At 52.0% G+C, this 15957-nt stretch overlaps 1 protein-coding gene across 1 annotated transcript; it reads left to right on the plus strand.

The window, feature by feature from the left end:
• Positions 1–5939: 5939 nt before the first annotated feature.
• On the plus strand, positions 5940–7013 carry LOC119440561 (solute carrier family 22 member 5). Its single transcript, XM_037705458.1, has one exon. It carries the CDS (start codon positions 5940–5942, stop codon positions 7011–7013), a length of 1074 nt encoding a protein of 357 aa, XP_037561386.1.
• The last annotated feature ends 8944 nt before the right edge of the window (positions 7014–15957 follow it).

Below are 15957 nucleotides of genomic sequence, written 5' to 3' on the forward strand. Positions count from 1 at the left end.
AGCGTGCTGCCAATCTGGAATATGCTCGAAGACGTCGAGCCGATCCTGCCCGTCGAGCCGAAGAGGCCGCTGCCAAGCGTCCTCGACAAGCGAAACAGCCAGAATATGCCGCTAGGCGATGGGAATCCATGCAAAATCGCCGTGAATCCGTGGGTCTGAAACTTGAGGATCGACCAGCTTCGCTGTCTTGAAGCCTTGCGCGACTTAGCGCAAGATTTTCGTTTTTTTTTAATTTCAGTCATCATTACATTACGTGAACATGTGTACAGAGTGGTGTGCAATATTTCATGAAGGTTCCTTTGTGTTACTTTTGGTACTTGTGTTGTTTTCGAAAAATAGGGGAACCAAAATAACTCATGTCTGAAAACCTTTGCCTTGAACATGCCTGTGATTATGTAGACGTACCTGCGTTTTCAAAAGAAAAATGCAGTTTTCTATTCTTATATTGTATAAAGATGCTCTGAGTACACAACTCCGTCTGGGTGATGTGAGTGACATTTTCGTTCTGACTTTCCACCAATGACTGACTGCCCACCAAACACATTGGGTGTTACGGTGTTAAAACGATGAATAGTCACAAGTACTTTCCAAGTTATAAAAGAAGCTGAATGTAGAGTGCAGCATTTCCATTGCATTATAGCATCGAATCGGCAAGGTAGCAGAGTACGACCTCGAATACCAGCACGGTATTCAAGGTTGTACTCTGCTACCTTGCCGATTCGATGCTGGCTGGCCGACTATAAGGGCACCCTGCCCGAGACGATGGTGACTACCCTCTCCCTCCCCGTCTTCAGCTTTTCCCGCTTTCTATCCCCCTTTCCCCGCCCCTCAGATGCTGAGCCGTGCTCCCTATATGGGCTGCAGAAACACGCACCTTTTCTCTTTTCCTCAACCTCTACTATACTACTATTTAACATTGTTCATAAATTATATCAGCTTCTTAAATTTTTTTTATTGTATAACTCCATACGTTTCCGGCATTCTATTCTAAAAGACATTTGTGCTGTCGTTAGACACTCATGCGTTTAAGCGAGGAGAGATAACTCACGTTCTTTTAATAGAGAGGTGGTGTTGTATCTTCAGGTTTGGTTTCAAAGTGTTCGATCACTAGCGCCACTTCGCGCTCAACGCTGTATGACAATCTGGTCACGCTTGTTTGCGCAGTGTGCCACACCTTCTTCTTCTCCTCTCTGATTGAATAAAGTCAGTCGTCATTTGGTCCCCGTACAAGGAAGTCGTCTATTTTACTGCAGTGCTCCGCGCCCCGGCCAATAGTCCCCAATTCGTAGGCCATCCGCTTCGGCCGGCGTCCTCTCGATGCCCTAGTTACAAATTAGCTTTGGCGCTAGTAACGCGTTGCTGCTGCACTTGCTGAACTCCTCCCTGCACGACGACGGCACCCAGACGGCACCGCGCACCAGTTCCGGTAGTGCAGCTTGAATAGAATAGACAGACCTACAGTTATGAAGCGTTTCATTACCTCTTCACTTGGCAGCTTTAAATTCCTTATCTTTTTCCTTTTATATACTGAAATGACAGCTAACCAAAACGTTCTTCTTTCTTGTTCCTCTTTTCGTAAGTAAATAATTACGTAAGGAAAAACGCACAGTACGCACCTCGACCGAAGAAAGGAAGATGACGCCCGCAATGTTGACATTAGTGATGAAGGTGAGGAAAGTTATGAACGCTGCTCAACATGTTATCGCAATTCTCTGAGCTTAATTAACATTATTACTATTGCTACTGTTCGCTTCCCTCTACATCCGTTCTTATATGTGTACCGTCCACTTTATGGCCAGTTCGCCGACGTGGGCGAGTTCCGTCCTTTGCGATCATCATCACCATGCCACGAGACCGCGCGGCATCTTACCGCGTGTCAAAGAAGAAGCATTCTCGCAAGCGTCCGCAACGTTTCCAGCGACGAAGTCGTCATTTTACTCGCCGTATGCTTGCTGTTTCATCAAAGAAGACACTGTACAGACCTTCGCAATGGACATCCTTGTCCCGCGACGGTTGCTGTCCAAGGACCTTTTGACCAGCGAGTCCTTCAACTGCTGCGACGCCTTCGGCCACGGCATCTTCCAAAGGCGCCTGCTGCTGCTCTGCACCATCGCTACCTTCCTTGCGAACCTCCATGGCTTTGTATTTCAATTGATTATGAAAGACGTTGGGTACAAGTGCAAGGTTCCGGCGCCACCGCCGTATTACAACACCTCAGCGATCGCATGGAGGAGTTTATTCATTCCCAAAGAAGCAGATGGTGAATTGAGCCGCTGTCGCCGTTACGAGCATCCGGAGGAACCAAACAGCAGTACCACCGATACCATTCCCTGCGGTGAGTGGGTGTACGACGACGATGACGAGCCGGCGCGCACTAGCATCGTGAGCGACTGGAATCTCGTCTGTCAGAGGCGGATACTGGTATCGCTGATGATCGCCGTCCACAGCTTCGGCGCTTTCCTGCTCACAGTCGTCGCTGGGTCGCTCGCCGACACCATAGGTCGGTTACCCGTGCTCCTCGCATTTGTGGTGGTGCTCATCATCTCCACTGTCGCCGGATGCATTTGCAAAAGCTTCGTGACGTTCGTGGCAGTGAAGTTCGTCAGCTCGGGAAGCAGGGGCGTAGCCAGAAAATTTTTTTCGGGGGGGGTTCATCGGCCCGACCGGGGGGGGGGGGGGGGGGGGCAAGCGTCTGCTTTCCTCTACGTGACGTGATCGATAATAAATATCGGTAGTTTAAGCACCCTCTATGTATGTATATCAAAGACATGGGACCCCCCCCCCCCTCCCCCCTCGCGTGTGTGTGTGCTAGAGCACTGCACGGGCTCGTGCTTACCCGAAAGCCCGGGCCCGTGGGCCGGGCCGGGCCGGGTAGAACTGTTTTTTCACGGGCTCGGGCTGGGCTCGGGCACGGCGTGTGCTTTTTGACCCGGGCCGGGCTCGGGCTTTCTGGTGGTGTGCATGTAACGTGCAGTGAGTTATTCTCGGGCGACTCAACTCTGAAAAACATTATTTTTTGGTCTCGGGCCGGGTTTGGGCCGGTTTAGAGTCGGGCTCGGGCCGGGCTCGGGCCTAAGGTAAAGGGGTGGCGGGCCGGGCCGGGCGGGTAACGTAGATAATTTCCGGGCCCGGGCCGGGCCCGGGTCTCGCCATAAAAGTTTTGATCGGGCTCGGGCGGGCCACCCAACGTAATAACGGACCCGGGCCGGGCCCGGGCTGAAAAAATCGGCCCTTGCAGTGCTCTAGTGTGTGCTTGTGAAGAAATTAAGTAAAAAGTAATGTAAGCTCATTAAATACAGTAAGTACGACAGGTACAGTGGGCGTTTGGAGCAACCGTCTCTCATCGCGCCACTGAATGGACCAGTCTTCGAAAACGCATCATTGAGACGACCCGCCCGATCGGAGAAGACATCATTAATTGTTAATCTCCGTTAAGCGTAGATGGCGTCGTCCTCGTCGGGGCGAAGTGCGTTTCACAAGTCAAGGACGGCTATACACGTGAAAATGCACGTGTGACCATGCAGGCTATATACCTACTCCCATAGCAATAGCTTGTTCGCTGCGTCTTTGCGCTAGAAAACTGAAATACGCGCCAAAACGAGTAATGCTTTTTTTTTTTTTTTTTTTTTTTTTTTTACGAAGCTTTCGTCGCCTTGCATTTCCTGCGGCAAGTGCATGGGCCGCTGTGTCTTCCGCTGTGTGCGAGCGTGCAGCCGTCATTTGCCTTTACGTCAACAGATTCAGAATTGTACAGAATATTTCACCGCACTGCATAGTTATGGCATGTGTACGCATTTTAAGTAGTGCGTGCGAGTCATTTCTGCTTCACTTAGGCCGGTGCAAACAGGAAGCGGCCTTGTACCTCACAGAATCTCCACTGATTGGTGTACTAGTGATGCAGGAATGAACTCCGGTCTTGTTCAGTGCATAGTGCACATAATCAATTTCTCAGGACGCGTGAACTCCGACGAGAACTGTCAGCGCCTGCAACAAGAGTTTACTTACGCTGTACTGCGCACATGTAATCCATGCTTGTCGGCTGTCTGTTTCGTGCATTCTGTTGCGAGTCGGTGGAATTTCACTGCTGGCATCAACCCTTTGGTGTGTACATTGCTGGTTTGGGATTCCACAACACAACAGCAACTACCAGCCTTTCGTAATTGCTGGTTTGGGATTCAGCAACACAACAGTAACTACCAGCCTTCCGTAGGGGCGCAATCTCAAACGAGAGACGTTTTGCGCTGCTGACTATGGCTACGTTCACACTTGGGAAGCGGCAAGCGGGTGGAGAGGCCAAAGCGGCCGGAAAGGCCAAAGCGGCCGGAAAATCTTTTCCGCGCATGTCCAAGTTCACATTTGTTTTGCTACCACCGCGGCCGCCGCTGCCGCTTTCGTCCACATCCATCTAGTCTGCATACGTTTGTCGGCGTGGTGGCGCTCATTATCGCATTATTTCGAGCGGTATGTTCATTCACTGACCCACCCGTCATCAAAAGTGATCATCTTGCGCAATTTCGCGTATCATCTGCGACCTTCGGTAAATTCCTCGTTGGCGTTCTGTAATTCTCCTCACACGGGCGCGGTAGCGCTGTGTCACAGGTTGCTGCCTAGGCGTGATTATATTTCTTTAATAGCTTTTATTTACAAGTTGTAATAACATTTCATCATTTCGTATTATTTTCGGCGCCTCCAGGACACCAAAGGGGCAACGGGAACACCACAGCTAAAACCCGGGCTGGCCCTTGTGTTGGAGCTCGCCAAAGCCTGCGCGTCCTACATGAGACTATATACGCTCGCAATCTATCGTCGCGACGAGAAAAGCACCCCGCGACTTCTGCAACATACCGTGCACGTGCGTGGAGAATTATGGAGCGCCAACGACGAATCTGCCTAACTATTGTCTGTCATGGAAGTGGAAGAAGAAATGGCTTTTATACTTCTACCTACTTGTTTTCTAGAAATGGACAATGAATAAACGGAAGACAAGAAAACCTCGAAAACGGCGGTGGTGGGTTCGCCTGGCTTTGCAAAAGCGCGAGAAGTTGGGTCACGCGACTCCGTTGGCTTCGTTGCCGCGCCTCCGGTCGCGCGACGTTGAATACTATCGCGAGTATTGCTGACAGTACGTTTTAGTACTTCTCTTGTCGTAGAGCAAGGGGTGGTTCTTGATCGCGTCGATCAGTATTGCAGCCTACACACAGAACACCCATACGCCTACACTTTTGGTGCCATGTTCAATGTTACGACCGGAAGTTTACATGCTAGTGTAGCTTCCGGTCGAGCAGAACGACTTTCCGCCACGTTTCCGCTTCGCCATGGCGAAAAAATCAGTCCGAGACCAATTTGGCTCGCCGCCTGTTTTTCTGCCTGTTTTGCGGCCTAGGCGGGCGGATTTTTGAAAGATTTTGCCGCTTCCGCCAGCTTCGAGACCAAGTTCCTACGCGAACGCGGCCTAACCGGCACCTGAAGGGAAGCGGCGGAAATGTATACCGGAAATTTAGACCACCTGGGGACCTTAACGTGTACCTAAATCTAAGTAAACGGGCCTCGGGAATTTTCGCCTTCATCTAAAATGCGGCTGCCGCATTTGTTGCTTCATTTGTTGCGCATTTGTTGTTTCAGAATGCGGCCGCCACATTCGCGCCCAAAACCTCACAGAGTGTCAAGGCCTTGACAAACACCGTGACAGTTTTTTTCCATATGCAGACATGATTCGCTGTAAATTACCAACCCAAACGGAAGCGCCCTGGAATGAAAGTGTGAAAGTAGCACCGGTTTCTTGAAATATGTCAGCGCGATGCGACGAGAGCAAAGGGTGGGTTGGGGGGGGGGGGGGTGGGGGGGTGCAAAAAATTTCGGCGGGGGTTTGAACCCCCCCAACCCCCCCCTTGGCTACGCCACTGTCGGGAAGCGTCACCGCAGTCATGAGTATTACCGTCATGTCCCTCTTCGAGGTTACCACGCACAATAACCGGCCGCTCCATATCATCTTTGCTGGAACGCTGGGCCTTCTGTTTTCCGACATGTGGTATGCCTCCCTCTCAACGGTCAAGCTTGGTTGGATGCTCAAGCACGCGTACTATATGTTTCCAACCGTGCTCATGCTGCCGGCCTTCTGCGTTGTCTTCGAGTCGCCCCGTTGGTTGATTGCAAAGGGTCGCTTCAAGGCGGCGGAAGTGGTTATGATGAGTGCGGCCACGATCAACCGCTTTCCCATTCATTACACGGCGCTGACACTGGACAAGCTCAAGACAGCGATGGTCAGCAACGCCGTGCGACTGCCTTCCATTGACCAGGACATGCTCAGTGGATACTCCATGCGGCGGCGCGCTCTCATTTTAAGCTTGTCGTATTTCTCCATCACGTTCTCCGCGTTCATCCCGTCGTACGCCATGGAGAATCGAAATGAACTCTGGTATACTCTAGGTTCATTCTTCCTGAACCTGTTAGGCTATTCGATGATGGACCTGCTAATCACAAGGCTCAGCATACTGACTGTAATGAATGTGTGGTTTGCGTTGCTCGCCTTGATTCAATGCCTACTGAGTCTAGCTGTCGGCGCGGGCGCCAGGGTTCTCAGCCAGGCGCTGGTCATGCTGGCCACGGCGCTCTTCTACTCCGGCTCTGTCCTTTGCTTCGTCTACACCCTCGAGCTTTTCCCTACAGCCATCCGTGGCCCGGTGGTGGGCTGGGTCTTCGCCTGTGGACGTCTAGGTGCCGTGTGTGCCACAGTAGTGCTGAAGTTCTTTGGGCTCAGGCGGGCTGACGTAGGGCACGCGGTGGCTGGTGCTCTTCTTTTCACGTCGATGTTCGCCCAGGGTGGCCTACCGCGCGCCACCTCAGTAGAGTGCACCAAGATGGAGTACCGGCGCTCGTCGGCTGAGACCCAACGCAGCATGGAGTACATGAAGAAGACGCTGGACTCTAAGCTCCGCACCACTCCCAGAGGCAGGATTAGTGCCGACAACTCCAAATATAGCACTGTATCTCGCAGTCGACGTTCGCATCACTAGGCGTTGCACATACTTTTCCCCGCTTTTGTTTTTCAAAAGCCGGCTCTTCCTTGCAAGCGGCTTGTCCTGAACCTGTAAGCTCACAAGCGTACATCTCGTGAACTGCAATGTGTTGTGTGGTCATGGTTCACACGAAGTGTACGCGAACTCATGTAATATCTTTCTCCAGACACAGTTTTGTGTTTATTTCGCTTGTATTTTGGACTTCCTAAGGAACAGTTTCGTGGTTTTTTAGATAACAACGTGTGGACTTGAGCGCATTTTTTTTTCGTTCTCATTGCTTGGGCACATGACTTAAGGGGCCAATGGCAATGTCATTTTCCAGGCAACTCCGCTCGTGAACCTTGGTGTGTTAGGCAGGCACCGGCGGCGATTCTTGCACCTTTGTTCTTTAGATACATATTGCTGTATGTACATAATACTCAGAGAATATCAATGGAGACTACTCAGCGCCTGACCGTTTATTCCATCTTCATCCTCTTTCCTCAGGCGGCTCCCAGCACGCGCTTTCTAATGGCGCTGCAGTCGGCAGCGACGCCTTATATAACATATTCCCTCTTAAAAAAAAGTGAGAACACGAAACAAGAAAAAAAAAAACAGTTGTTTGTCCATCACTGCCTAATGTAGCTTCTTCGGCGTCGTCTTGTTACGGGCGCTTCTTCTCACGTGTGCGTCGCTTCGCTTCCCGGCAGATTAAAGGGACCCTGAAACGATTTTGACGATTTTGTACAGCCGTACTGAGTCGTTAGAGTAGGTCCTTCTGGTTATTAATTGTCGCATCTAAGCGCTCCACGCAAAGCGTGTACTTTATTATAAGGTTTTAAAAAGGTACACCGCTACCGATCGCAGCACGCCAATCGGCTGAGTTTTGTGCCCAAGTGAAACGATTTGCCCATAACATGTCACTGGGCCATCTATCCGATTGTCCGCCCAGTGACCCAAGTTGTCTAATAGATTAGGCCACTATGTATGGGCTCATGGTCATGATACCGTCGAGGTCATTGCGTTGCTGTTATTTCAGCTTTGTCATGCGACATTCGTCATGCCGCTGTCGTCACGCCATCGTCGTCATACAGTCTTCATGCACTCATTGTCACACCGCCATAGTGATGCCGTCGTGCTCTTTCAATCACCGTCATTCCAGCTTCGTGATGTGACTCTCGTCATGCTGCAGTCGTCACGCCTCCTGCTTCGACCCAGTAACCCAAGTTGTCTAATAGTTTGTGCCACTTGGTGTGTGTGTTCCGGGTTGTGATACCGTCGTCGTCGTTACATCGTTGCCATTCCGCTTTGTCACCCGACTCTGATCATGCCGTCATCATCAGGCCGTCGTCGTCGCACAGTCGTAATTGTCATGCCATCGTCGTCTCGCTGTGTTTTCAGAATCGTCATCGCTTCAGTATCGTCATTCCATTGTCATGCCGTCGTAGTCATACCGCTTTCGTCGATCCATCGACGTCATTCCCTGTTTGTCATTTTATCGTACTCATGCTGTCGTCATTCAATCTTGAATATGACGCCGTTGTCATGCCATCGTCGTCAAAACGGACGCTATGATGGATCCATTGTCATACCGACGTCGTCATACCGTCGTCGTCATGTCATTGTGGTCACGTTGTCGTCGTTATACCATCGTTGTAAGTTAAGAATCGACATATCTCATTGTCGTCATGCCGTCGTAGTTATGCGCTTTTGTCAGTATACAGATCGATGTCACTCCTTCTTCCTCATTCCATCGTCACTGCGTCGGCGTCAGGCAGTCGTCCTCGTGCCTTCATGCGCACGAGTAACCTTGGCAAACCATTTTCATATCGAAGTGGACCGATATCGGAGTATGTGGTCCACGAGTATAGTCGAAGCAATCAAAGTCTCAGAATTAAATAAACCTTACTTAAAGAATACGGGGCCATATTTACAAAGCTGTTTTTTCGTAAGTGCTTTCGTAAGTGCCATCAGCCGGCCGCCTTAGATAATTGGGTGTCTTGCATCCCGTTTGGCTGAAATTCTTTGTTACGAACAATTCTAGCGTAAGAAGCTTTTGTGTATTCGCGTTTTCATCGATAGTCACGTGACATTAGTTCTGTCGTCCTGTTTTTTGTGTAGGCGCCGCCTGGTTGCCATACAGTGCCCGTATGGCAGCACAGCAGCGCCTACGCGAAAACAATCGCTGGATCGACACCGTCTGGGGAATTCCCATGGCTCACCCGCAGCCTCCTGTTCGCGCTACGACCACTGGCCCTTGGTTCATCCCAGATGTCTTCAACGCACATCACCACCTACGGGTCTTGACTTTGGTGTCACGGTGCTTCGATGTACACTCAGTGATCACTTCCTTCCTCTTTTCCTCCTTCTATTCCCCCTTTCCCTTTCTTCCAGTGTAGGGTAGCAACCGGGCGCTCGTCTAGTTGACCTTCCTGCCTTCCTCTCTTGATATATATATACCTCTCTCTCTCCCTGGAAACCGTTCCTGCTGGAACGTGTCCTCGGACCTCACGCAACTGATGTCCTCTGACGTCATCACGCAACACCTGTCGGGCTAGCGGCTGCAGCAGGTGTTTGTTCCCTTTCGCCCGCTCTGCTCCGTCGAGGTGCAGCTCGTGACGTGGTGTCGCAGCCAATGGGGGACTCCGTCAAGGCGCGCACCTGAGGTGGCGTCGTAGCCAATGGAAATGCGATTTTAGGTGCTCTTTCGCTGCTATATATTAGAGACGCCATCTTTTTCGCTCATTGGGTCATTTCACGCTTTCTCATCGTAACGCGCCAAGCGTCTCCACTCGCTCGCTTGCCCGCGAGGGGTTCATAACTCGAACGACCGCTCAGCGGTGTTAAATTGGACATTAATGCTTTCGCATTCGCAACTCATAAGAAGTGCTTAGGTGTCCTCGAATTTTTTTCTTTCTCGGCAAAACCCACCGATGGTTTTCAGAGACGTTTACCCTGTTATATAGTTCAGTGGCTATGGCGCTTTGTTACTGAGCACAAGGTCGCGAGTTCAATTCCTGACCGCGGTGGCCGCATTCGGATGGGAACGAAATCGAAAAGCCCCGTGTCTTTAGATTTACGTACACGTTAAAGAACCCCTTGTGGTCACTATTAACCCAGTGCCCTCCACCGCGGCATCTTTCATAGCCCCAGTGTCCCTTTGGCACGTTAAACCCCGCAGTGAATGAATGAACCAATCAGTGAATTAATACAATAATTAATCAATAAGAGCTGTTTTAAGGCTAGAAAGTTCGCCTCTACTGGTGGTTCGCAGTGGACATCGGTGGTTTCTGCTAGGGCTAGCGCACCATCGAACTGGAACCTCTCGGCGATCGGTACATGCAGACCAAGCTCAGCCTGAACAGTGGAATCACTGTTTTCTTCAACTGCAACCGCTACGTGGACATGCACTGTGGGGTCTCAAACCTGCTCTTGGCGACTGGGCTTATCTGCTGCGCGTGTCTGCCGGCCTTGGTGGCCGCTGCTGCTTCCTCGGTCTCTTGTCGCGCAGGACATCGCTGGCATGCGTCCTTGACACTGCAGGCTGCTGCTGATGCTGGCTCGGGCAGCATGTACCGCTTTGGTACATTACTCACTGCGCAAAACTCGGAGGACCGCTCAGCAGCGTTCAATTGCACATTAATGCTTTCACTTTCACAACTCATAAGAAGTGCTTAGGTGTCCTCGGTTTTTTGCACCTTTCTTACACCAATGCCAGCTAGCTGAATCACAACCAATAGAACATGCCGGTGGATGCCGACGAATCGAGTAAGTTCGACTCACCGCGACAGGATAACAGCGAATATGTACGCCCCCATGCTGGAAACCAACGCCTAATCGTTCGCGTGTGCAGTCACGAGAAAGGTGTCGCGCTCGGGCGATCGAGTTGGTCCATCCCGGTGTCCCGCTCCGAAGCATTCTTGGGATGGTCCCGCGAAGCATGCCGGCGCACGCGCGAAACGTCCGCGCAGCTCGCTGACCCCAAACCAAAGAAAAACAGGCTACTCCCGTTTGCGCACGAGTAACTCGTACTGATCGGCAACTACACCAACCGCCGGCGGCGGTTAGGTATGCGGATAAGCCGGATTACAGGAGACGCGAGCTATAAGGGGAAACAACATAAGGGGGGTGCAAGAGAGTCGTGCGTCCCCACATCTCCCCTACCTTAAATCTCTACATACCCCGGCAAAATACACTACATGGTTGTGACGCGCAAGGGCCGGGACGCGACTTTACAATTGCTAGTAGGTACAGCGGGGGCGTGGCACTGCGGGTGACGTGACTTCCGCTTAACACGTGTTGTCATGGCAATCGTGAAGCTCCTAGGTGCCTTGGAACATAATCGCTTAGGGACTTTTGAGGCACTGGTCTGCACGGCTGCGTGGCGGCTGCTAGTTACTGAGTGTGGCTCTCTTATTTCCGAAACCGGGCGCAGCGACCTTGCAGAGCGCAGCTCCTACATGCGTAGGGAGCGAATCATTTAGGGCGCGTTGAGTGTCAGGCGGTGTCTGGGCCACACCGGCCGCGCTTTATTATTGTAGCGTTTGTTCTAGTGGCGGAAATCCTTGCAGTAGTGGTGGTGTGGCATGGCGGCTTTTGATCTCGGTGAACTGTGGTGGTGTAAACAAGCGGATACTGCTCGCGTTTGTACACCGGTGCCGCGGCGGAAGCCGCAGTGCCGGGCGCCGACGCGAAGCGGCAGTCGTTGGGGTGTTGCGGAGCGCAGCGTAGCAACACCCCAAATAAAAGAATACTGATCCAGTCAGATAGACTGCTCCCTCCCTGATAGTGAGGTTATATTTGGATCATCAAAACAGTGATGCGTTTATTTAGGAATACCATCAATCCCTTAACAGCAGCGACAGTTGTGCCTTGTCACCACCAGCCCAGCGTGTTCTCCGCGTTCTCCGTTCCAACGGCGCAGGCTAGAAACATGGTACGCGCGAGCAGCGCATGACGGCGCCAGCGGTCGAGCACTGGGCTTGGGCGCAATTAGAAATACGCTGCCGACCGCGCGTTGTCACCGCTGCTATATGCAGACGACGACACTCAAGTGGTTTCTTTATCGCTGTTGTGTGATCATACGAGTCGGGGCTTTTTGTCGCTGGTCAGTTTGTTTTAGTACAAAAATTTGCTGCAGAGCTGAAAATTTCCGCGCGGCGTGAGCGGCGCTGAAACCTACGCCGGCGTTTCTTTTTTTCCAGGGACGCCGGCGGGAGCTCGCGCTCTCCGCCGGCGGACAGCGCGCTGTCGGCTGCTCCCGGCTACGCCATTGGCTACGCCGATGGTGTCACGTGACCAGACGGTACGGTGGCGAGCGCTCTCGCACGGCGCCTGGTCACAACACGCGGCAGGGAAAAACCGGAAGGGAAAAACCATAGAGCCGACCGTCGGAAGTCGGTCGGCTCTATGGGAAAGTGAGCGACGTTCCAGGCATAGTTTATTTAGGAGGCATTGGCCAATAGCAACGCAGCGTCGGCCTCGGGGCTTTAGAGGGGCTTTAGAAGGTGTTTCTGTGCGGCGCGCCCTATCGGATAACGTACTATGGGAACACACACACACACACACAGACACACACATACTGAGAGAAGCGCGAATATGTAGCAGCACCAACTAGGCAACGCGCAGAGCTGCTACCGACGCAGTCGGCGTTTCCCCGCGTTCGCGCCGAAGGCGCGTGGTATCCATAAACTAGTACTATGGGAACACACACCGTCGGGGGCACAGTGTGAACACGCCTCTGCGTTACGTTGGCAGACACACACATACTGAGAACCAGAGTTGGGAGCGAAGGAAAATGTACATTAAAAGAATATGTAGCAGCACAAATCAGTGTTCGCCTTCGGTTCCCACTCCGGAGGCACTGCGGACGCGCAGTGGGAGCTGCTATGAACCTCTTTTATTAGCGTTACAACTAGCAGTCGGCGTTTCCCCGCGTTGAAGCGCGCCGCGCGGATGCCGCCGTTTTTTTTTTTTTTTTCGCGCCAGGCGCGCCGTGGGACCAAATGTCATTGCGTTAGGAAGGTTCTGCTTTCACTCTACACCACAATGCCAGTTTGGTGTTTTGCATCAGGTGCAAAAAGCGCTGGTGAAGAAACCTCTTCCTCCGTGATGGAAAATGAGCGACGTGTAGGAGGCATTGGCCAATAGCCAGCGTCGGCCTCGGGGCTTTAGAGGGGCTTTAGAAGGTGTTTCTGTGCGGCGCGCCCTTTCGGATGACGTACTATGGGAACACACACACACACACACACACACACACACACACACACACACACACAGACACACACATACTGAGAGAAGCGCGAATATGTAGCAGCACCAACTAGGCAACGCGCAGAGCTGCTACCGACGCAGTCGGCGTTTCCCCGCGTTCGCGCCGAAGGCGCACGGTGTCTGTGACTGTAGCCGATGCCTCTGGCGGCGGCTCGGCAGGTTTCGACCAGAAAGACCACTCGTCGAGTAGCGTCGGAAGTCGCTGCCTCTTCTCGCCTCGCAACGTTTTAATATATTATAAGGTCCTGTTGTAGATCTGTGTTTCCTTGTGTTTACGCAATTGCATCACGTGCAACACATGCACATGTAACACTCCTAACACTCAGTGTAACTAACACAACTTCGCTGTTCGACCATCTTCACGGAGTGGAAGGGGCGGTGATTTCTTTAACAAGAACCACAGGAAAAGCCCAAGGGCTGCAGGACGGCTTCATTATATCTTTGGCGAGCATCTTGTCGACCTCCTTTTGAATGATGTAGCGCTCAGCTGGACATAACCGGTATGGCCGTCGGTGGATCGAGCGGATGGAGACCGCCAGCGTTTACGCGGTGCTTGACAGCGCAGGTTTGACCCAGAGGACGGTCGCAAGGGTCAAAGAAGTCCCGATAAGAGGCGAGGAGGCGAAGGAGATCTTCAGCTTGATGGGGCGAAAGGTCTTCAGCGATCAATTTGTACAGGTCGGTAGTAGACAAATCTGGTAAAGACCACGGGATATCGACCGTGTGCGAGCGAGCAACATCAGGTGGAGACAAGGCCGAGATAACGTAGTCGTAGGAGGGCGAGAGAAATGCCTTGTGGGAGCACTTACTTATGAGCAAAACCCGAAATTTACCACAGGAAGGCAAATATGATTGTCACGTAGAGTTAATACATGCAGTGTGTGGAAAATCAGCACTGTGCGTCAACAGAATGGCGGTGATGGGAGCGACCACCTCGCGGAGCGTCGCGCGCTGTGCTCGGAAGAGAGAAAGATACAATGAGAGCGAGAGAGAGAGAGAGAGAGAGAGAGAGAGAGAGAGAAACTAATTGGAGCAGCACCAACGAGGCAACGCGCAGAGGTGCAGAGGTGCCATCCGCGCTTCTCCGTTTCCCCATATTAGCGCCGAACGCTCGCGATGTTCGTGACTGCAGCAGGCGCCTCTGGCGGTGGTTCGGCCGAGCTCCCACCAGCTGCGCACTACTGCGCATGCGCCGTGAAGTCATTCCGGCGTGTCGTCTGCTGCGCGCTGCCGGTACACTTTCTTCTTCTTCTTTCTGGGCTTTTACGTGCCAAAACCAGTTCTGATTATGAGGCACGCCGTAGTGGAGGGCTCCGGATTAATTTTGACCACCTGGGGTTCTTTAACGTGCACTACAACGCAAGCACACGGGCGTTTTTGCATTTCGACCGCCCGTACACTGTGCATAGCTTTTTTCACTGTGCATAGCTTTCGCCCCACATCCCTATACGTGTGCTCGGACTGCAAGTGCTTCGCGAAGTGTCCGATGCCACGGACCACAAGGAAAGGTTTATACACTTCGTATAACTTAGCATCACTCAGCATTACTTCGTATAACTTAGCATCACTTCGCATAGCCAGGACGAGCTAGGAACCAATCAGCTCCGATCTGTCTTTAGTCTTGCGCCACTAGTGCACGCTCCCCCGCTTTTTTTTTTTTTTCATCGACGCTCCTCTAGAGTAATAGTACCGTCAGAATATGCACAGATGAAGATAAGAAAAGTTAGGAACGGTGCTCAACACATTATCACAATTGTCTAGTAGTTTAATTATTCTCTTTATAACTATTGCTACTGTTTCCTTCCCTCCGCCTCTTTTCTTATTGTTTTGCCGTTTGCTTTAAGGCCAATCCACCGACGTGGGTGGGTCCCGTTGTTTAGCATCATGTCATCATCACCATGCCACGAGAATGCGCGGCATCTCCTCGCGTGTCAAAGAAGAAGCTCTCTCACCAGCGTTCGCAACGTTTCCAGCGATTGTACAGGCTACATGCTTGCTGTTTCGTCAAAGAAGGCACTGTACAGACCTTAGTCATGGATATCCTGTTCCCGCGACGGCTGCTGTCCAAGGACCTTTTGACCAGCGAGTCCTTCAACTGTTGGGACGCCTTCGGCCATGGCACCTTCCAAAGGCGCCTGCTGCTGCTCTGCACCATCGCTACCTTCCTTGCGAACCTCCATGGCTTTGTATTTCCATTGATTATGAAAGACGTTGGGTACAAGTGCAAGGTTCCGGCGCCGCCGCCGTATTACAACATCTCTGCGGTCGCATGGAGGAGTTTGTTCATTCCCAAAGAAGCAGATGGTGAATTGAGCCGCTGTCGCCGCTACGAACATCCGGAGGAACCAAACGGCAGTACCACCGATACGATTCCCTGTGGTGAGTGGGAGTACTGACGACGACGACGAGCCGGCGCGCACTAGCATGGTGAGCGACTGGGACCTCGTCTGTCAGAGGCGGATACTGGTATCGCTGATGATCGCCGTCCACAGCTTCGGCGCTTTCCTGCTCACAGTCGTCGCTGGGTCGCTCGCCGACAGCCATAGGTCGATTACCCGTGCTCCTCGCATGCGTAGTGGTACTCATCATCTCGACTGTCGCCGGATGCCTTTGTAAAAGCTTCGTGACGTTCGTGGCAGTGAAGTTCGTCAGCTCGGGAAGCGTCACCGCAGTCATGAGTATTACCGTC

Source organism: Dermacentor silvarum, chromosome 2, assembly GCF_013339745.2.
Source record: "Dermacentor silvarum isolate Dsil-2018 chromosome 2, BIME_Dsil_1.4, whole genome shotgun sequence".
NCBI lineage: Eukaryota > Metazoa > Arthropoda > Arachnida > Ixodida > Ixodidae > Dermacentor > Dermacentor silvarum.